Here is a 23,855-nt window from a genome sequence, read left to right as displayed (position 1 = left end):
CAAAGTTGAGTTTTCAACCTGAGTATCAAAAACTCTCACAAGGTTTTAATGCTGGTCTTCAAAAAGAAGATATAATCAGTTTATTTAAACTTCAAAACAAACGAAATGATTACAACATTGAAGATATAATACAACTATTTTGTGATACACAGAGATATAAAAAGAAATTAAAGCCGATAACTTGTATTCTTAGTGATAATACGGATGATATACCTTCTCCCCAAGATTTGGATAAATCAAAAAAGAACCTCGTTATCTTTGATGATTGTGTTAATGAGAGAAACCAAACGGTAATGGACAGCTACTACACAAGAGGGAGACATTCTTCTTGAAATTGTATTTATCTTTGTCAATCATACTTTCAACTCCTTCGTCGCTCAATAAGAAACCATGCTCACTCTTTTATTTTATTCAAGTTAAATTCAATAGATATAAACAATTTTTGGAGAGACAATTGTTCTACATTATGTAATAAAAAGGAATTTGGGGATTAGATGAAGTATATGACTGAAAAATATAAATTTTTTGTTGTGAAACAAGATGAGATATTAAAACATATATTTTTTATTTTATAAACAATTACATATATAAATGACAACTATTATTATAAATCTTGTGGGTAAATCTGCTTCTGGAAAAAAAGTTTCATTAATCAAGGTTCTTGAATAGTGCAAATGAGAATATTGTAAATTTGCTTAAAAAGCACCATGTAGTTCGTATTGTATCAACAACTCGAACAATAAGACCTCGAGAAGTAGAAGGTGAAGATTATTACTATATTTCAGTGGAGGAACATATGCGATTCAGGAATGAAGCTCAAATATTTGAGGGTTTTCCTGGTACAACAAAATATTCACATTGTAAGAGTGAGTTAAAGAAACTAAAATCTGGTGGTCCTGGGATATTAGAAACTAATCCAGAAGGAATGAGGCAAATGATTAAACATCTGAGTGGTAATGGGGTTGAGATTTTATCATTCGGTTTTGATGTTGATGAAGAAACTCAACGCAAACGTATGAAAAGCAGAGATGCAAGTATTAGTGAAGAAGAAATTACAACTCGTATTAATGTAAATAAAGAAGTTGATGAAATATTTAAAGAAAAGGATTTATTTGAACACATCTAATTTAATGATGAAGAAAAGGAAAATTTCCCTGTTGACCTTTATAATTCAGTGAATGATTTTTTCCAATAAATAAATGGATGCGAAGGAAAGAGCAAGAAGATTTAAGGAGCATCAGGAGTTGGTTTCAAAAGTTGTAAAGCAACAGGAATACATAAATAAGAAACGCAGACAGAAACTAACGGGTGAAGAAGCATTTGAAAGAAAACAAGATAAATTTTTTAAACCACTTTTAAAAACTTCGCAAGAAAAAATTATAGATACTTCTACAGTTTCCACAATAGAATATACTCCTAAAAACTTCAAATGTTGAAAGATTTCAGTCAAATGACGGAGGAAGAATTAGAGCATATATGAGAATTTGAATATGATGAAGGATTATTTCAACAACTGTCAGAGATTAATCAACCCCCTGATTATATTGTGAAGGCTCTTCAAAACAATGAATATTCAGCAGATTCAAAAACCAAAGCAGGACTCATTGCAACAGAACAACCAGCAATATTTCATCTTGTTCAAGAAAAGGGATTGATATTTAATGATGAATTAAAGTTCTTGAGTTCTGCTCAAACCCCTGTTAAACTAACTCCGAGATTAATGTTTCTTCTCACAAAAGATGGAAAACAAGGTTCAACTGTGAGGGATGAATCAAAGTATTTTGATAAACCATTGGATATAAAAAAAATAATGATGATAGAGTATATATTGATCTGTTGGACTCTCTTAATTATAGGGTTAGTCTATCTGCTAAAAGTAGGAAGAATGAGAGGGAGAAACACATTATTCAGGCTTTAAGTAGGCTTGGTACAGGTGTTAGTTTTCTTCCAAATGACCCATCACAATTAGTTAATAGACTTATTGCTGTTAGGTAGTAAGAAGGCTGGAAATAACAATTGTTTTAATGAAGCATCAGCCATTTTAGACCAGTTGATAAACATGAAAATAATTAATAAAAGTCAATACAAAGACATTTTATCCCATATTAAATAAGATGAGAAGCACAATCCTTAGTTATAATTTCACAAGTGACCACACATCTTCATTCCATACCCACTACAACCTGACGCAACAGACTAATATGAGGCGTCTTTATTGTCCATGGAAACTTGTAATACCTTGTTTAATATCACCGAGAAAAATGACAAGTTGAGTTATAATCCAGGAAGTGGAGAGAAAACGATAACAGTTTTCCGGGAGCATATGAGATTTCTCAAATATCTTCCGAAATTGCTCGCATTATGAAAGAACAGGGTAAAGAACCAAAAAATATTGTTATAGACATTCAAAAACATCCTTCAAAAATCACGACAAGGTTGATTTCACAATTGATAATTCATTTAGAGAGTTATTGGGTTTCTCCTCAAAAAAGATTGAAACTAATGGGACATTTTGGAGTGATAATGTCATTCAAATATCCTCAGGCATAAATTCAGTATTAATTCACTGTGATTTGATTGTTGGTGTTAAAAATGATGGAATAAGAACAAATACAATATTTTCATTCAGTGCATACTCAACTCCAATTGGTTATAAATTCAATATGGAAACCAAAAATCTGGTTTATCCACCTGTGTCAGGAAAAACCATATTCAGAGTAAATTTTAGCATAACCAACCAAGATAATCACATAATTTCTTTTCATGGAGAAATTATATCCATCATAATTCACCTACATAAAGTTTTCCAATAAATAAATACGATGGTATGTGAGGAAACACGTGTTGGGAAAATATAAAATAATTCTAGGGGATGGGATGTTCCTTTCCCCATACTACAAGGGTGAAGGTATGCATCTTGTTCGAGGATACTATAAACCGAAGATACAAAGGGGTGTAGGACATCAATTTAGAAAAAAAGGAGATGGGATAATTGATACTCTAATGGGTATTGGTTCAACTATTCTTAAACATAAAGACCGAAATGGCTCAACTGCTTCTGCTGTGCGAAATGTATCGGGTGCCATAAAGAGTATAAAAGATGCCCAAAAGGAATCCCATAAATTGCAAGCAATAAAAGAAATTAAGGCAAAACTCTCCCCAAGAACAACGGAAAATAATTTCAATAATTTGGTCAGGGTTTCAAAAGTTTTAACATCTTTTTTCCTCAATAAATACAAGTATGGAAGCAATTGATAGTATCTATGATTTGGATGATACAATTGTCATCTCAAACTCAACTAAAAAAGAAGACTACTTCTAGGTAAATGCCATAACTGGAATAGACTGGAATACAAATGGAACAAAAAGTTTTGAATAAATAATCAACAAACTTATTTGAATCTTGCCGAAAGTTTCTTGTGTAAATTTACATTCACTGAGGCTGCAAATACCACAAACGCTACACTCGTAAATGATTTCTTCTGGAAAATGTTTGATAGTGTTCGTTTGTGTACTGGAACACAAGAAGTTGAAGCGGTTGATTATGTCGCTGCTGCATCTGAAATGATGGAATTTACACTATCTTCATTTTGTGATGGAATGGGAAAGGAAGCTGTCGAAGGTTTTATTCCTGATATGGCAACAGGAACAAACACAGACCCTGGATGTATAATGATGATACAAAGAAAAGGAATGTTTAATGATTATATACAAAAGCAGGTAATTGTTTGACTGCGGCAGTTCCTCTAAAAGGTATATTTGGATTTTGTGATCATGATAAAGTTCTGTATGGTCTTAAAATTCGATTTCAACTGCAAAGGAATGTAAATGAAAATAGATTGCTTTTTAGGGTGGCTAATGCTTTTGCTGCTCAGAATAAATTTCTAATTGATGCAATTAGTTGGTATATTCATGAATATACTCCTAATCTTAAAACAGAAGACTTGTTGAATCGAAGACTTAACTCAAAGAAACCACTCAATGTATCATACCTTAAAATAAGATGCCAACATGTTAAACTGAACCAAACCACTTACACATGGAATTTGGGTATTCTGGAAGGAAAGCCACGATAACTGTGGCTTATTTTTTTTAAAAACCAAATGGTGATACTGCTACTGATGAGACTAATGCATTGAGTGATAATGCGAAGGTGAAACAACTTCGCGTTTCTCAAGATGGAACATTTTATCCATGAGATAGATTGGAAATTAATTGTGAATAAAATGATTATGCTGAAGCATACAAGTCTTACCTTAACCTGGTGTTGGCTTCGTAGTTAGGGTGGCAGCTTGGGATCCCAAGGTCATGAGTTCAAGCCCCATTGGCTGCTAAATTAACACCAGGGGGTTGACTCAGCCTGTCATCCTTCCGAGGTTGGTGAAATGAGTACCAGTGTACTGGTCCCGGTGTATACCATATATATAGGTGTACCATATCCTTGTGTGTCGTAAGAGGCGAACAGGGTTGGCATCACGAAGGGCATCCGGCCATAAAACATTGCCTCAAGAAAAAAAAAGCCCTACCCCTGCACAGCAGGGAAAAATGGCTGTAAAAATGGTCATTTATTATACAAGTCTTACCAAAAGGTGTGTGAAAGCAAAAGAAATAAAGAACCCATTTTGGATATGACAGCATTTAAAAGTCTGTATACAATCGATGCGATTGACCTGAGTGCTCAAAAGGAAACGATAAAGTCTAATTGAGTGGATACTTCCCTATACATTGGAAGAGGAGAGAGTGAAGAAGTGGATACATAATGTTTGCTTTTGGAAGAAACAGAATTACAGATTAATACAGAAAATGGTGTTATGATTAGTCTCACATAATTTTTTTTGATAAATAAATGAGTAGTAAAGTGCCAACTGGGGTATATGTTAATCAAATCAATCTTCATAAACTGTCATCTTGTATTCAAAATCAAAAGCCTTGTATGATTAACGTTAATACAATTCAGAGAAAAGGAGCAGCAAGAATTGATGTTTTGCTCACAAGAGAACAGGTGAAAATCTTGAACGATACTGGCTCACTTAAAATTAAAATGTCAAAACCAATGTTGAAGAAATATTCAATAAGAGAGACGAGTGGAGGAATTCTTCCATTTCTAATTCCTTTATTTGCTGGTTTAAGTGCGGTTGGAGCATTAACGGGTGGTATTTCAGCAGCAGTGAAAACTGCCAACGAAAGGAAGGCTCAACTCCGGGCTCAAAAAGAATTGAAAAGACATAACAAAGAGTTGGAGAAACAAATTAGTGGAAGTGGTGTAATTGTAGATTTTGCTGAAAAACTTGAAAGTTTACCTGATAAAGCGAGATTGTTAGTTGGAGATATGCTTTCTTCTATCGCACAAGCAGGTGTAAAATCAACTAAAAGGGGTAATGGATTATATCTTTCTAATAAATAAATGAGCATTGATGAGTGGTTTAAAGAATTTGGAAAGAGTACAACATCGAATTTAGAATTTATCAAATATTGTAAGAAATTAAAAATTCATAATGTGGTTATTTGGATGAGAGATGAATTAACAAACGTGTCCAAACATACAAATAATATTATTATGAACTTGGAAGATAATAATGGGAAGGGTTGTTATTGGGTTTGTATTTTTAATAGTCAAGACAAATATTATTTTGATAGTTATGGTCTTCCACCACCTGTTGAAGTTATAAAATTCTTGCAGAATGGTGTTTATCAAACATTTCAAGTCCAAGAATTAAATTCCAAGTGCTGTGGTCAATTATGTCTGTTTGTGTTATTTCAACTCAATAAAAATAAAATTGTTAATGACATTATTGTTAATCTAATATAAATGACATGTTGGTAAAGATGGTTCTACCTTTGGTGTATCCAAAGAACTGGATATTGATTTATCAAATTATTACACAAAGGCACAGACTGAACAACAGAAATATAGTATAGCAAAAAATATTAATATGAAAAATGTGTATAAATTAATAAATCATCCAAGCCTGATTGACGTGAATGACTTGGTGAGATTAAGTGATTTATCACAATATATATCCTTAAAGAAAACGGCACGTTTTGTTAAAGGAGTAGAATTTACAACCATAACACCTGGTTCAACAAACCAGACACCTTTTCTTATTAAATTCAGTTATCTGCTTTGTATTGAATTTTATAAAGAAGGAAGTATAGTTAATATGAGAATAGAGAAATGAGGTGTAATATGTATGATTTAGGATATAATTGGTCTTTTTCATTAAACCTAGAAGACCTGCACGATTTTTATCAGTCTTGTAAAGAAGAATATTATCCTCTTGGTAAGAATGAGGAGATATATGGAAGCACAATTAACAAACAACAAATACACGATTTCAGGAATAGAAAATTATATGATGGTGAAGCAATAGTTTATGTGACAAAGAAGGAAGGAAATTGGATAATTATACAAAGTCGAGGAATACAAACTGATTTAACAACAACAAGATGGGGTGGTATTGTTACGAATCTGGCAGCCATGAGCACTCAACATTCAGGTCCCCGAGGCCCAGTTATTTCGTTAAGTATATGTGTATAGTTAGAATCCATCCCCTGTGTCTAATGGGAATTAAGTGTCCGTGCACTACGAAGTTATTTTATAGATAGGATTTTTACATCATCAACAACAAGGACAACACTCTGCTCGTGGCATTGTCCACGCTCTTCACGCACTCGCCGCCATGCGGGCATGTGCGGAATTCCATGCACCAAATATGGTGCATGTGGATTTCCATGTGGATTTCTTACCAAATATGGGCACGGAGCGCTTCGTTCTGGTTTCACGCCAAATAAGGGTATGCGTCATTTTCCGCCCAATGGGCGAAGCGCGGACAAAGCCGGGGCGGTCCTTCTCAAGAAGACGGAGCCGCGACACGCCATCCACCCAATGGGAGCAGGCGACGGGGGAGTGGACCGTGCCACGAAAAACGATGGGATTTGATGGAAGATTGTGTCCCGTCGGCTCGAGCATTCTTCTGTCTGGGTCTGCGGCTGACTGGATCCCGCACATCCGAGGCGTCTCGTCTGGCGCATTACAACAAGCAGTCAACCATCTCATCACGGGAGATCACCTCATCTCGCCTCCTCTGGGTTCGGCTGCCCTGGTCCGCTCTTTGGCGACTGGTGCTCCGGGAAGGTGCAGTCGTCCAGCCGTGCGAACGCAGCCAGGTAGCCAGCACATTCTATTCCCTTAGCTCATCTTCCCTCCCAAGCTGAAGGGGCAATAAAGACCTCAAGGTCCATCTCTTTCTGGTGTGTGTGTGTGTGTGTGTGTGTGTGTGTGTGTGTGTGTGTGTGTGTGTGTGTGTGTGTGTGTGTGTGTGTGTGTGTGTGTGTGTGTCTGTGGACCCTGTCTCGAAGTAGTATTGTTTAAGGAATTGCTTGTACATTTGATTCCCTTCTTTATTCGGATAACTCTGCCCTTACGCGCTCCCCTCGTCCTCCGATTATTGTAAATAAATTCCCTCTTGTTCAATGTACCAGCTCGTTCTTTGCCATTTCTGCCATTGGTGTGCCACGGTGCGTATTGGGGATTAGGAAGGCCGTTGTTGCCGTAATTGTGCATTTGGACCGACGGGCCTCGGTAACCATCCGCTCGGGTTACACACGGTTCGAGCACGGTAACGGCTCGTCCCGCTCGAGGACTGTCGAGGGTGTGAATTCCCCGGTAGCTTTCCCACGTGGGTACTTAGGTATATTGAAGTTTGGTAATTAACCCTAACCCACACGGTCGAATTATTGGTGATTCATGGTCCTGTAAGGGAACCGTGCCTTTCAGACTTATCCGAGTGTCACGACCTAAATTCCGGATGTTCGGTGGAGACGACTCTACTGCTCCACCTAGCGGTCGTGCTCCCCACCGAGACCCGGCCCCACAGCAGTATTACCTGTCATCATATTAATCTGTCATATATTTCTGATACATAAATGACAGCAAGAAGGCTTCAAGAAAATTTTAATTTTTGCATTCATGGATACCGACAAGTAAAGGGTGTTAGATTTTACATTCCTTATGATTTGGAACATAGACACAGGCATTTTTCAATTAAGAACTGGCCTTATACTGATATTAAAAACCCACAAATAGAGATTTCATTAAAATATTAACTAAAAATGAACTTCTAAAGGTGATGAAATATAAAACTCTTTTAGAAATCATCAACAAATCTTATTGGTTTCCTGTTATGAGAAAAATAATTGTGAATTCAAGCGCATCGCAGAATCCAGATAAATATATGTATGATGTTCTATGGGGTGAAAGTGGTTCAAGGATAGTAAGGGATGAGGAAAGAGTTGAAGAAACTGAGACAAGAGAGAAAGAGGAGAGGGAGAAGAGAGAGAAGGAGAGGGAGAAGAGAGAGAAGGAGAGGGAGAAGAGAGAGAAGGAGGAAAGGGAGAAGAGAGAGAAGGAGGAAAGGGAGACGAGAGAGAGAAGGAGGAAAGGGAGACGAGAGAGAAGGAGGAGAGGGAGAAGAGAGAGAAGGAGAGGGAGAGGGAGGAAAGAGAGAGAATAAATAAATATAAAAACATGGAAACCAGTGAGATTATAAAAAGATCAAAGGTATTACAGAAAATAAATAATTCTCAATGCGCCGAGGAGGAAAACAAAGAATTGGCAAGTCTATTAGAAATATATGTGTCAAGACTATTAACATCGATTTCAGGGAGAAGATTTAAATGAGAAAGTGGAGATAAAGAAGAGAAAGAAGGAAAAGATTATATTATTGATGATGGTGGTGTAATTGACTTTGATTAAAGTTTTACATTTTTTTTCTTAAATAAATGGAGGAGAGAGTGAAGACATTTCTGAGGATTCTTTATGTTTTAAAAATCAAGATTCAAATGTGCATGTTGGAAACTAAAAAAGTTTTCACACTCTGTCGGAATTTTTCACATAAATAAATGAGTTATTGTCTAAAATGTAAAAAGAAAACCAATAGTAAAAAATATCTCTTATGTCAAAAGTAAAAATAATAGGGTTATACAAAAAGGTACATGTTTGGTGTGTGGCTCAAAAAAGAGTGAATTCATCACCAAACACAAACGAGGGGGAGATATACAAAAGTTTTTCTCAGGAAGTAAATTTACAACAACTGGAATACGAGCGCAATTACATCTACCAGGGTATTCTTTCTATGGTCCAGGAACAAACTTGAATAAAAGATTAGATGAGGCTGACAATCCTAAACCGTGGAGCAAACCTATCAATAGGGTTGATGAAGTGTGCATGAGGCACGATATTGATTATGGGAATTCCACAACTTTGGAAGAAAAACATGAAGCCGATAGAGAAATGTTGTATAATTTGTCTCTGATACAAAATCCAACTTTGAGAGAAAAAGTTGATAGGTTCATCGTGAAGAAGATGATCAGTGCTAAATTGAAACTTGGGCTTGGAAATTCAAAAAACTTATAGGCTCTAATAATGTCATTAAGACTGAAGAACAATTAGCTGATGAATTACATAAACCAATATTCACAAAGTTTCATAGAAGGAAGATTTATTCCAAGGAAGTTGATTATATCTGGTCCGCTGATTTGATTGAACTCAATTATGATAAGGGGTACAAGTATGCTTTAACCGTTATTGATTTGAGGAGTAGATATGCGTGGGTTGTCCCTTTAAAAAACAAAACAGGTAATACTCTTATGTTTGCTTTCCAACAGATATTCAATAAAAGCAAGAGAAAACCTAAAAAATTGTGGACCAATGAGGGAACAGAGTTCTCCAACAAAATATTTATGAATTTCCTTTAAAATAATATTACATTATGCAGCACCTTTAATGAAGGAAAAGCGTTTGTTATTGAGCATTTTAATCGCACTTTAAAAGAGAGACTATATAAAAAAATTCACTCAACTCGGTTCTCAACAATGGTTATCTTTAATTCAGGACATTTTAGATAAGTGCAATGATACGATTCATGCCTCAACGAAAATTAAACCATCAAATACATTTACAAAATTAAAATATGAAAAAGAGATTAATGCCAGAAAGCCTAAGTTCAAAGTTGGTGATATAGTAAGAATATCTAGGGCGTAGCCAGGCTGAGGCAGTTGCCTCGTCGCTCATTTCCTGAAATATGATCTGGCCTGAGCCCTCTGGCCATCTGAGCTCCCTAAGGAGTAAACTATAAAAGCTAACCAGCAGTGCTCTGAATACTCTTATCTCCACTCCTATCACAATACCTAAATAGGACAATACCCCCCACTCCCCCCCCCCCAATATGAGACAGGAAAATTATCCCTATGTTTCCTTTGTTATTGCGCTACGCGCACCGTCACATCAACCAAGTTCACCTCTTTTCGCCTCATCGCTTTTGGACCTCTGGCTACGCCCTTGAATATACAGGTGGAAATCTCATTTTGAAAAAGGTTATACCAAGCGATGGACAAATGAACTTTTTAAAATTGTTGATGTCGTCAGTACAGTTCCTTGGACTCACAAATTATGTGATTTAAAGGGAGAAGAGATTTTAGGTTCATTTTATTCACAGGAATTACAAGACAAAGATAAATTGAAATTTTTGTTGACTCCACCCCTTTTTAACTCCGCCCATTTTAACTCCGCCCACACAAGCCCCACCCACAAAAGCCACACACACGCAAACCCCACCCACATAAGCCACATCCACATAATTAGTGATTAGTTTATTAGTTCCCCACTCACAACATGTTTATTTAATTTTAAAACATTTCTCCACCCACATAAGCCACACCCACACAAACTCCATGCACACAACCTCCACCCACACAAGCCCCACCCACACAAGCCACACCCACCCCCACAAGCCCCACCCACACAAGCCCCACCCCCTGTATGCCCCCACCTTTGACCCACCACCCCCCTCATCCCATCCCCGCACCCTTCCCCACACAGACACGGGGAGGGGAGGGGAGAGGGATGAGGGGGGTGGTGGGTCATTGGGGGAGTGCACCTAACCCCCCAACCCTAACCCTCCCCCAACACCCCCCCTCACCTTTACATCTCCTTTATTCTTTTCTTGTAATTCAAAATCAGATAATTATAAGGAAAGCATATATAATTTAACAAAAGTAAAAACATTGAACAAAATCTTCTTTCGCAGCAGTGTGATGGTTTGTGATTTTGAAACTCGGTCAACATATTCTGTTCAAAACAAAGAGGGAAGAACAACTAGGGTAAATAAAGATGATTATATCATGATATTAATAAAATAATAAATAAAACATTTACCTCCAGAAGATTGAGTTGTGTGTTTGGTACATCCAAACAGGTGTTTAAACTGAAAAATAAAAAAATAAAAAAATAATAATGAGTTAACACTCGAGAGATATAGACAGAGACATAGAGACAGAGGGAGAGAGAGACAGAGAGACAAAGACAGAGACAAAGACAGAGACAGAGGCAGAGACACGCGCGCGCACACACACACACACACACACACACACACACACACACACACACACACACACACACACACACACACACACACACACACACACACACACACACACACAGATAATTTCTCACCTTTGACTCGACTCATTCAAGGTCAGAGGACGTGAGAGGACTTCTTTCCAGCCAACAAAAATGTCATTCAATTCTCTTCTGAACGATTGAATGTCTTTAAGGAAGTCATTCTTTTTTTGCCATTCCTCGTGATATTCAAAGTACTCAGTTTCCAGATCAGTTACCAACGATGTTCTTATTGGGGATAACCTGTAAGAAAAAAAAAACATACAATAATTATTGGTTGTATAGCGATTTAATTCTGTATAAAACAACAAATAATGAATTGGTTTAAGGATCTCACCTCTCATCTTGTGATAATGATTGATCCACAAGGTCGGAGGAATCATCTGCACAATCCATTCTCTAAACAAAACATACGAAGTTCGCTTTGGCAATAAATAGCCCAAGTTGATGACATCATGGGAGATTACACAACAATGGGGTTTTCAGAGTGTGTCACAAAGGAAATGACTTCAGGCTTTTTTTGGCTTGGTTCGGGTGTGAGGGCTGAAACAGAGATTTTATCTTTTCTTTCATATAAAACTTACGTTTAAATATCTTATTTTGCTTGCTTTTAGCTAAACTTTGTTCTGTTAGTGTTCTGATGATTTAAGATATAACGATGAGAGACATGGGCACAGAATACTTCCTCATTTTCACAGCACGACTCTGCTCTTAAAGGCACTTCCCAATTTTATAGAACCGAAGGAGAGATAGTGAACTTCCCTTTCTTTCGTGCTTGAAGAGATAAAGTGAATATAAGCAATGGAAATGAATGTTAAAAGAAAATTAAATGAGTCTCAATTTTACATTTGCTTGTATGGGAGGGAAGGGGATAGGTGGGGAGAAAATGAGTCTCCTATTTTGAGCTTTTGGAGCTTGGGTCAGAAAGTTTTTCCCTTTCTCCCCATTCATTTGAATGGGCGTCCCAGAAACCTCATTTATCATCTACTTCTGTGGTACCATTAAAAATTGGGAGTGCGAATTGTAGAAATAAACCCTCCAACAGCAATCAGCCTTCCCCTATGCCATAGTGGAAGTCTAAATTGGTCCCCAGGTCTGATCGTGTTCACCTTTCATGCCTCCACTAGGGACACCACGAACAGCTTTTACAGCACAAACATAGACTCGACTACACCACTGATGACACCTGCAACCTCTGCCAGGCAACCCAATATATTCTGTAAAATTGCACGGTCCTGGCTCCATGAGGGCAAGAGCACAACATTTTAGATCAGAGGGATCTCTAGGTCACTCCCGGGAGATCGATCGGCTATTTCCATGCCGCGGGCCGGTTCGAGCAGAAATAACTGGGGCTCAACAACAACAACAACAACAATAATATGCCCCGATATATATATATATGTATATATATATATATATATATGTATATATATATATATATATATATATATATATATATATATATATATATATATATATATATATATATATATATATCGGACGTATAAAAACAACAACATTTGGAGATATACCATTGTGAATAACCTTTAGAGATATACAGTGTTGAATAAGCTTTGAAGATGTACTTGGAATAAACTTTACAGATGTTCCATGGTGATATATATATATATATATATATATATATATCTATATATATATATATATATATATATATATATATATATATATATATATATATATATATATATATATATATATATATATATATATATATATATATATATATATATATATATATATATATATATATATATATATATATACATGGTGAATAAGATTAAACCTTTACAGATGTAACATGGTGAATAAGGTTAAACCTTTACAGATGTAACATGGTGAATAAGATTAAACCTTTACAGATGTATCATGGTGAATAAGATTAAACCTTTACAGATGTATCATGGTGAATAAGATTAAACCTTTACAGATGTAACATGGTGAATAAGATTAAACCTTTACAGATGTAACATGGTGAATAAGATTAAACCTTTACAGATGTATCATGGTGAATAAGATTAAACCTTTACAGATGTAACATGGTGAATAAGATTAAACCTTTACAGATGTAACATGGTGAATAAGATTAAACCTTTACAGATGTAACATGGTGAATAAGATTAAACCTTTACAGATGTAACATGGTGAATAAGATTAAACCTTTACAGATGTATCATGGTGAATAAGATTAAACCTTTACAGATGTAACATGGTGAATAAGATTAAACCTTTACAGATGTAACATGGTGAATAAGATTAAACCTTTACAGATGTATCATGGTGAATAAGATTAAACCTTTACAGATGTAACATGGTGAATAAGATTAAACCTTTACAGATGTAGCATGGTGAATAAGATTAAACCTTTACAGATGTAACATGGTGAATAAGATTAAACCTTTACGGATGTAACATGGTGAATAAAATTAAACCGTTACGGATGTAACATGGTGAATAAGATTAAACCTTTAAAGATGTAACATGGTGAATAAGATTAAACCTTTACAGATGTATCATGGTGAATAAGATTAAACCTTTACAGATGTTGCATGGTGAATAAGATTAAACCTTTACAGATGTAACATGGTGAATAAGATTAAACCTTTACAGATGTAACATGGTGAATAAGATTAAACCTTTACGGATGTAACATGGTGAATAAGATTAAACCTTTACGGATGTAACATGGTGAATAAGATTAAACCTTTACGGATGTATCATGGTGAATAAGATCAAACCTTTACAGATGTATCATGGTGAATAAGATTAAACCTTTACGGATGTATCATGGTGAATAAGATCAAACCTTTACAGATGTATCATGGTGAATAAGATTAAACCTTTACAGATGTATCATGGTGAATAAGATTAAACCTTTACAGATGTAACATGGTGAATAAAATTAAACCTTTACAGATGTAACATGGTGAATAAGATTAAACCTTTACGGATGTAACATGGTGAATAAAATTAAACCTTTACAGATGTAACATGGTGAATAAGATTAAACCTTTACAGATGTAGCATGGTGAATAAGATTAAACCTTTACAGATGTATCATGGTGAATAAGATTAAACCTTTACAGATGTATCATGGTGAATAAGATTAAACCTTTACAGATGTATCATGGTGAATAAGATTAAACCTTTACAGATGTATCATGGTGAATAAGATTAAACCTTTACAGATGTATCATGGTGAATAAGATTAAACCTTTACAGATGTATCATGGTGAATAAGATTAAACCTTTACAGATGTATCATGGTGAATAAGATTAAACCTTTACAGATGTATCATGGTGAATAAGATTAAACCTTTACAGATGTATCATGGTGAATAAGATTAAACCTTTACAGATGTATCATGGTGAATAAGATTAAACCTTTACAGATGTATCATGGTGAATAAGATTAAACCTTTACAGATGTATCATGGTGAATAAGATTAAACCTTTACAGATGTATCATGGTGAATAAGATTAAACCTTTACAGATGTATCATGGTGAATAAGATTAAACCTTTACAGATGTATCATGGTGAATAAGATTAAACCTTTACAGATGTATCATGGTGAATAAAATTAAACCTTTACGGATGTAACATGGTGAATAAGATTAAACCTTTGCAGATGTATCATGGTGAATAAGATTAAACCTTTACAGATGTATCATGGTGAATAAAATTAAACCTTTACAGATGTATCATGGTGAATAAGATTAAACCTTTACAGATGTATCATGGTGAATAAGATTAAACCTTTGCAGATGTATCATGGTGAATAAAATTAAACCTTTACGGATGTAACATGGTGAATAAGATTAAACCTTTACGGATGTAACATGGTGAATAAGATTAAACCTTTACGGATGTAACATGGTGAATAAGATTAAACCTTTACGGATGTAACATGGTGAATAAGATTAAACCTTTACGGATGTAACATGGTGAATAAGATTAAACCTTCACGCATGTACTATGGGCCATATGGGGTGAGTGTTCACAACTGCACAGCCTTGAACAAGCCTGTGGAGTGATCATTTGTGTTGTTTATTATTTTGCCAATTCGTGACTCTCATGAGGAAGAAACCTTTTCGAGTTGAGAAATGCAGGCTGTGTGGATGATGATGTGACATGCGGCACATTTCTTCTTCGCCACCGATCTCTGCAAACAAGTACAAATCAAACTAATTATCAAACAATATTTCCATGTGAGCTAACATAATTCACCAGGTTTATCTCTGTCGGTAAACGAGTTAATTAACGGTGTAACCATACCTGGACTCTTCGTATTGATTTTTTTTTTTAATGCTTTCCCTCATAGGTGGTAAAAGCTGAATCGTGTGACAAGATTTGAAGCCGCTCAGCAATCCAAATGATACATACCTAGTTAGCTTTGATTTAAAGTGTGAAGCACATTTTGTATTCCCGTTTGCAAACGGTGGTGATTACCAAGTGAGAGTTTTTGGTCACAGCTGCCATCATGGGTGAGAATCACGATTGCCATGGACTCTCTCAGATGAGGACGAGTTCTTTCTCTAACCAACATGAGGATCAGCTCCTTCTCTCACCAAGATGAGGATGAGCCTTTTCTCTATCGATCCAAAATGGGGATAAGCTCTTCCTCTATCCAAGATTGGGATGAGCTCTTTCTCTAATGAAGATGAAGATGAGCTTTCTTTATCCAATAATGAAGATGGGCTGTCTCTATCCAAGACGAAGATGAGCTTTCTCTATAGTCCCCTTTATTGAGGAGGTGTGGTCGAAATTTTGGTGTCAAAGCTGAATTTTTGCACAGTGACCCAGGAGACCTGGTAGGTGTCCCACAAAAAATCCCGAAGAATCTCATGGGGGGGTTTTCCAAAATTCAAGATGGCCACCATGCCACCACCCATAATTAGTTAAATCATAAAATCGAAATAGATAGTCAACTATTGCACTTAGGATGTTGGTTTTGGTGTCTATTCCCATGTTTGCTGACCATAGGAATCCAAGGAAAGTAAAATTAATCACCTCCAGTCATTTCTTCTTTGCCTAAATCCAATATGGCAAACCCACGTAATGATGGAAACCTTGGAATAGTAATATCTCAGTAACCGATCGACTTAGAAAGGTGCGGTTGTGTCGATACCCATGTTTCATGATACACTGAATCAAGTAAGTGTGTAAGTACCACACAAAACGTTTATTGATCATAAAGCAGAACAACATATCTGTAAGTTACATTAAATATGAGTTTCATAGGATACAACATTGAATATTACCACACAATGGACTTGGCAATGAGTTTAGGCAATGTTAATTATATTATCTCATCCCAGAAGAATGAACTATGGAAGAATGTTCTTGCATGAACTAAACATGCAAGAAATGTCTAAGATGGTTGAGGAGGAGTGAAATCAATCTGCATCATCGAACACATGGGTAAGGGTCAAACCCACACAGTGTCCACACATAGCATTGCATGCTTCGTTAGTCTTCCTACACTGACAAGCTCAATTATCTTTGCAATCTGCTTGGCAGTAACAATATATAATGTTGAACAGTCACTCCTGAGCAGCAGCACATTCGGAACTGATCAGGAAGAGATTGCCAGCCCGCAGTTCCCACCCAAAATCGATAGGATCGAGGTCATATTTGTTATTTGCTTTAGCATATCTCTTGGAACATACTTGAGATATTCCTCCTCTTTTAGCCTTCTCTATCATTAAAAGCATATCTATATCACTGATTAATTCCAAATTCTGTTTTGTCATTTTTAACATAGCACTCCAAGCCAAACCCGGGGGTGTGTAATAGTGAGCGGAGTCCAATCCATAAGAATTTTTATTTTGACAGACTGTTCTAAAAGTTTCAAACACATCAGTCAATAACAATACATCAGTTTTAAGATACAAATCATGATATTCTCCAAGATTCTTTATATTAAACTTCTCCCAAACCTTTTTAGCTTGTGTATAAATATCGGAAATATGAGTTTTATTCAACTTGCTATAGAAACTTTCCCTTGAAAGAAGTTGTGTTTCTTTAAACTTCTCAAATGAATCCATGTAGTCAAAAGGATATATTCCCTTTTGTGATTAGAAATCAATCTCTTCTTGATTTGAGAAATGTGATTTAAGATTCGGTAAGTTTTTAATATTGCATGCTAAGTTTGATTATGGACTTGTCATAAACTTGTATGTGTCAAGAAATCTGATATGGGTTATGGCAGATGGATGAATTGTTTTTGTGAATGAGATGTATTTTTGATCTGTGTTAGGAATAGCAGAAATATCTCCAGATGTTTTTGAAAGTTCATTTATAAATAGATGTGTGTCATAATGAGCGTTGTTGTGAAGAAAGACAAGATAAAGTTTGGGGGCTTGTAATTAAGATTACAACGGGAATGAGCTGGACCTCAATATTTTCCAGTAAGATGACAATGATCCTGAACTTGGACCTGTCCCTCAATTTTATCCTCACAAATATGACAGATACTGTTCTTTCTAAATTCCTTTTTCTCTCCCTTTGTTAATGACATTGGTTTCTAGGTCTTAACCATTATTTCTCTTAGTCTTATACAGTCTTTTTCCAATCGTCTTGCAAACTCCTCTGAGGCATCTTCTCTATAAAGTTCTAACTTGTATTCATCACCAACAGATGATTTGATATAATAACAGAAACCACAAGGAGTATGTTTTTGATATTTATTTGTGTGCGATTTATTTGGATTTGGAGAAACAGTATCTATCTTTTCAAGGTCAGGTCAGGTATGGGAACATGTGCCAGAACATCGAGTCGCTGCGTCCACTTTCCACCGGTACTCCAGGGGCCTCCATCTGGCCATCCCCCAGGCAGAAGCCAGGCCCATCCCCATCTCCTTGAGATGATGGTCAACCTGCTGCAACCACGAGGCACGTGGTCGGCCCACTGGCCTCCTCCACTCATGAGACTCCCTCACTGAGAGAATCTGGTGAGCAGGATCAGCGTCAGGAAAACGAGCCACATGGCCATACAGCCGCAACTCACGCTCACGGACTATGCAGGTAACAAATCTCATCCGAGTCTCTCTCAGCAACCGCTCGTTGGACACAAAATCCGACCAGTGATAGCCAAGGATTCTCCGAAAAGACCTGGTACCAAAGGAATTAAGTCTCCGTCTCAGATCCTTGGTCAGAGTCCAAGTCTCGCATCCATAGAGCAAGACTGGAAGTACCAACGACCTGAAGACTCGGACTTTCGTCCTCCCGCACAGGTACCGGCAACGCCACACCCCATGATCCAGTGAATCCATGACTCCCCAGGCCCGACCCAGACGTCTATTGACCTCTGACTCACAGCCAGCAGATACATGAATATCACTGCCAAGGTAAATGAATCTCTCCACGACCTCAACATCCTCACCACAAACAGGCACAGACAGGACAGCAGCATCCAAGATGTCACCAAAAGCCTGGATCTTAGTTTTGACCCAAGAAACCTGTAATCCCAGCGGCTCCGACTCCTCATTCAGCACCTCGAGGGCCCCCAAAAAGGATATCTAAAGTCTCCGCAAAGATGACTACATCATCTGCAAAATCAAGGTCCGAGATCTTGACATTCCCAAACGATGCACCGCAGCTTGATCTCTCCAACATCCTCCCTAAAATCCAGTCCATACAAGTGCTGAAAAGTGTGGGGGCCAGTACACACCCCTGACGAACTCCAGTAACAACTGGGAATAAGTCAGAGATGGTACCACCACACTTCACAGCACTCTCAGTACCGGAGTAGAGTTCAAACATCAGATTGATCAGTTTTGGTGGCACCCCACGAAGACCGAGAATCCTCCAGAGGACATCCCGATTCACTGAATCGAACGCTTTACAGAGATCAACATAGGCTGCAAGCAGCCCCTGCCGAAACTCTCGTCTGCGTTCGGTGAGGACATGAAGAGCAAGGATACGGTCAATCGTTGACCTCTTTGGTGTAAAGCCTGACTGCTCTGGACGCTGGTGCTCAAGCAGATGGTGGCGAACCCTATCTTGAATTATCCGAGCAAAGACCTTGCCCGGCACTGATAGCAGCGTCACCCCTCGGTAGTTGTTGCAGTCTTGGCGATCACCCTTCCCTTTCCAGAGAGGGACAACAAGGCCCCTCTTCCAATCAGTTGGGATGATGCCTGTGTTCCAGGCAGAGCACAAAACTGCATGCAACGACACGAGTGCAGCATTTCCACCAGCCTTGAGAAGTTTAGCATGGATGCCACAGATCCCTGGAGCTTTGCCCCGTTTCAACTGGTTCACCGCAGCCCATGTTTCCACAAGCGAAGGTGGACCACAGTTGATTCGAGGGTCAGCAACAGGGATTGTAAAACCCTGGACGTCCAACTCGACAGCTGGTGGATCAGCTGGTACAACCGCTCAAAGTAACCGGTGCAGCGGGCCTTCACTTCAGACTCCTCTGTCAAGAGCCCACCACTCTCTGCTCTAACTGCAGTTCTCCGAGGGATGGGCTTGGATGAACGCAATGCGCAAATTCCCCTGTAAGCGTGATGAGAATCACCTGTCCACAGGTGATGCTCTACCCCCTCACAGATTCCTCGCACATAGGCCTCCTTGTCCACCCTCAGTGCATGTACAGTTTTACGCCTCAGCTCCCTGAACAGCTCAGCTCTGCCATTCAGCCTGGCCCTGCGACTCTGGTCAATGGTATCCAGTGTCCCTTGAGAGAAAAAATTCTTCTTTGCCCTGCGGTGAGTTCCAAGACATCCACCGGCAACATCAAGGATGGTGGTCTTGAAGGCACTCCACAACTCTTCAGGACCCCCCAAAGCACCCAGACCCCCCAAGTGTCCACTCAGCCTGTTCGCAAACTCCTCAGCTACTCTCTCATCCCTGAGCTTGCCAACATCCAGCCTAGGCTGGGATGGTACCATTCTCCAGGATTTAAGGTGCAGCTTTAGAGTTGCTACAACAAGCCTGTGGTCAGTATTGAGGAACTGAGCGCTCCGGTAGACCCTGCAGTTCTGGATCATCCTCCAACGACCGTCAATGAGGACATGGAAAATCTCCTTTGCCACACCGCCAGCGTTGGAATACCAAGTCCAGCGATGAGCTTGTGGGCGCTAAAACCATGAACCAGCCACCCTAAGTCCATGACTTCTTGCAAAGTCAAGGAACTTAGTGCTATTCTGGTTCATAGTTCCTGACCCATGGGGACCAACACACACCTCATAACCGTCCCTATCAGTTCCAGTCGATGCATTGAAATCCCCCAAAACTAGAAGTGTATCTCGTCTGGGGCACTGATCAACCACAGACTCGAGCGTGGCGTACAATGCATCCTTCATGGTGAGATCACTCGCCTCAGTCGGAGCATATACAGAGACAAGGGAAATGACACCTAAGGAGTGACGAATCCTTAATCTCATAATACGCTCGTTGACCGGTGTTACCTCAATTATCATTGGGGTCAGCTTATTGGACACAGCAACAGCAACTCCTTGGTTATGGTAACCATCAGAGCGACCAGACCAATAGTAGGTGTAACCACCCACCGTTATCTCGCCGCAATCCGGTCTCCGAACCTCAGAGAGAGCTGCAATCCCGATGTCCAAACGCTTGAGCTCAGATGATAACAGAGACAGGTGATCATCCTCTCTTAGGGATAGGAAATTCCAGGCACCCACCCGAAGGGACCGCCTCAGGTTAACCCAAGGAGACCGCCGTCTGGTGGACGACACCTCAGCACCACTCCGCCACACTCTCCCGCAATCTGACCCAGGGATGTTACCCCGTGGTTTCCCTCCTATCATCAAAGATTGGGGATCCGAAGGCTTTGCCCCAATCCCGTCATCCGGTGAGCTGCCCTGCGAAGGGAAGCTGCACAGAAGTACTCCCACGGAGTGGGTTTTCAGATTTTTTTTGCGTTTTTGTGTTTTGCGGAATGAAGGGTTTTGCGGTGGCCGGAGTGCAAATCCTACCACCAACCTCCTAATAAAAAAGTAACCCAACTGCAGGAGGACGTCCGCAGACACAGTTGGGCACTAGATATGGATGGCCGTTGGCTCACAAGTAGCTCCTCCGCCCTTTGGCAGGTTTTGTTTTTAATCCTGCTGGGTGTCCATATGCAAACACCCTCCTCACCAGAAAACCTGGTGGGGGAGACGGTTTAGTCGCCGACAACCCGACCATGGAACCAGGTTAGTACAGGTTTACATGGTACCTGTCGCAGCTCACAGATCTAACCTGACCTGACAGATGATTATATATATATATATATATATATATATATATATATATATATATATATATATATATATATATATATATATATATATATATATATATATATATAAATAACCTGACATATATCACAAACGGATGTTTTATAGATTTGTTAAAATCTTTGAATTATATTGTTAAAGATCTGGAAACCATATGCATTCAACATACAGATGTCCCAAAAGTCAGTTATGTCGTTAAGTATGTGTGGAGTCAGATTCCCTTCCTTTTGTCTAGTGGGAGAATCAAAGACGTGCGTTGCGATTTCTTTTAGTTTGGTTATTACATCTAACAAGCCATCCAACAACCATGCCATCTGCATGACCCCTCGGCCCATCACGATCCACCACCAACCAGCTGCCTTCTCACACCCTGACATGCCAAGGCAAGATCTCGCGGTTCCGGTTTCTTGGCTCCCACAAACGTTGTAACTCTTTCACGATGACCTTTGCAACATTGATACTGTTGCTCGACAAGTATGTACCCGCGTGGAAGAGTGGGTGGGGTTTCCCGGTCGGGGGCGAAACCCCGCCCAGGAAGGTCGAGTCCATGGGAGCCTGCCCAATTAGGGCAGGGAGTGCCCTCAGTTCGAGCGAGCCCCACCCAGTTGAGGGAGGTCCATAAATTCCCAAGCACTCTCTGAAGTGGTGGTGGTTTTTTGGGAGGGTTGTTACGAAGGGGTTGTTACGAAGGGGTTGTTACGAAGGGGTTGTTACGAAGGTTGATCAGAGGTTTTCGACGGGGTTGTTGTTGAGCGTGCAGTTCTTTTTAAGTGGAGGATTGAGCAGAAGGTCGTGAAGGCGGCGAACGTGTCTCTGCTGGCCCTCTACAAGGGAAGGAAAGAGCGACCCTGACCCCCCTAGTGGACCCCGCTATTCACGACATGAGCTCCGCCATGAACGAGTCCCACACGTGCGACTGGGGACCAAACTAACGACCTTTGTCAGGTGCCGCATCGTGGAGCACCCCCTTCCTCCGACGTTCAGGTACCCAGCTGGACTCTGACCCCCAGCTTGTCTCTCTCCTCGGCTGCGAGGGTCCAATAAAGAAATCTGGGTTTATTTTCATTTGTGTGTGTGTCTGCATGTGGGCCCGTCTTATAAGTAGAACTGAATAAGTGTTTTTGGATCATTGTAAATATTCCTTGCTTGCATATTCACGTTAAGTCTTGCTTTGTGACTTCATTTACTGTAAATAAATCATCAAAGAAATGTTCCTAGTCAGTTTCCATCCCTTCTTTCATTGGTCCAGCATGGATCGGATCTGAGTTTAGGCGGGGTTATATCCCGGTATCGTACAATTGTAGCCGCGACGTCCTGGACAGGCCCGCTCGACTGCATCCGAGCTGGAAAGGTGGGTGGCAGAGTGGTTGTCGGTAGGTGTAATTTTACCGCTGCCGGTAGAGTGAATCCGGTTTGACTAAGCCAGTGGTTCCCAACCTGTGGTACGCGCGGGCCGTCCAGGTGGTTCGCGAGCACTTTCAGGCTCAAACTTTAAAAAAATAAAATAAAAATATAATAAACCAATGTCACCCGCAGGGTGACCCGTATCTTGCCAAAAGGTGACCACATGTGACTTCTTTAAGGTCACACTGAGGTGAACAGAGCTGCTATCCACCAGGAGCGATTCCTTGAGGAATATCTGCCGACGAGAGATTCCGATGAGAATCGTTCTACAGAGTAACCATGAAAAATATGCTTTTGCCTCATAACGTCACCAAATGACGTCATAATGTCTCAAGCTTGACATATCTAGAAAGCACTCATCGAGGTGTTCAATTTGAGGTACTACATGATATGGTTCCTAAAACTTGAAAATTTGACCTTGGGGTCAAATATGTTTGACCTGAGGCGCTAACCATGAAGGTCAAGGCCAATCGCCACCAAAAATTAATCACCTGAGCACCAGACCATGAACTATATTCCCATGAAGTTTGAAGACGATCCGATCAAAATTACTCAAAAAATAAGGGTTTCGTCGACTCCCCTGATTTGCGCCAAAGTGACCTTGACCTTTGACCTTGACCTTCAAAATTTTGTGCACTGAAAGGGACCTCTATAGGCCTCTGATATGCGAAGTTACAAAAATTTCCAATGATAACTGTGCTCTGCATAATTTTTTATACGTGATTAC

At 39.0% G+C, this 23,855-nt stretch overlaps 1 protein-coding gene across 9 annotated transcripts in view; it reads right to left on the bottom strand.

Moving 5' to 3' along the window:
* LOC147026423 (diacylglycerol kinase zeta-like) overlaps window positions 1-23,855 on the bottom strand; it is a 293,140-nt gene that overhangs the window by 188,655 nt on the left and 80,630 nt on the right. For all 9 annotated transcript variants that reach the window (XM_085881839.1, XM_085881846.1, XM_085881840.1 and 6 more), the window contains exon 4: window positions 15,566-15,640. In XM_085881839.1, the coding sequence (XP_085737965.1) occupies window positions 15,566-15,640 (75 nt within the window). The remainder of the gene's footprint in view (window positions 1-15,565; window positions 15,641-23,855) is intronic.

The sequence above is a fragment of the Eptatretus burgeri genome, chromosome 5 (genome assembly GCF_056783735.1).
Source record: "Eptatretus burgeri isolate ZD-2024b chromosome 5, Ebu_testis_v1, whole genome shotgun sequence".
NCBI lineage: Eukaryota > Metazoa > Chordata > Myxini > Myxiniformes > Myxinidae > Eptatretus > Eptatretus burgeri.
The sequence above is the reverse complement of the archived record's forward strand: the minus strand, read 5'-3'. Positions and strand labels throughout refer to the sequence as shown.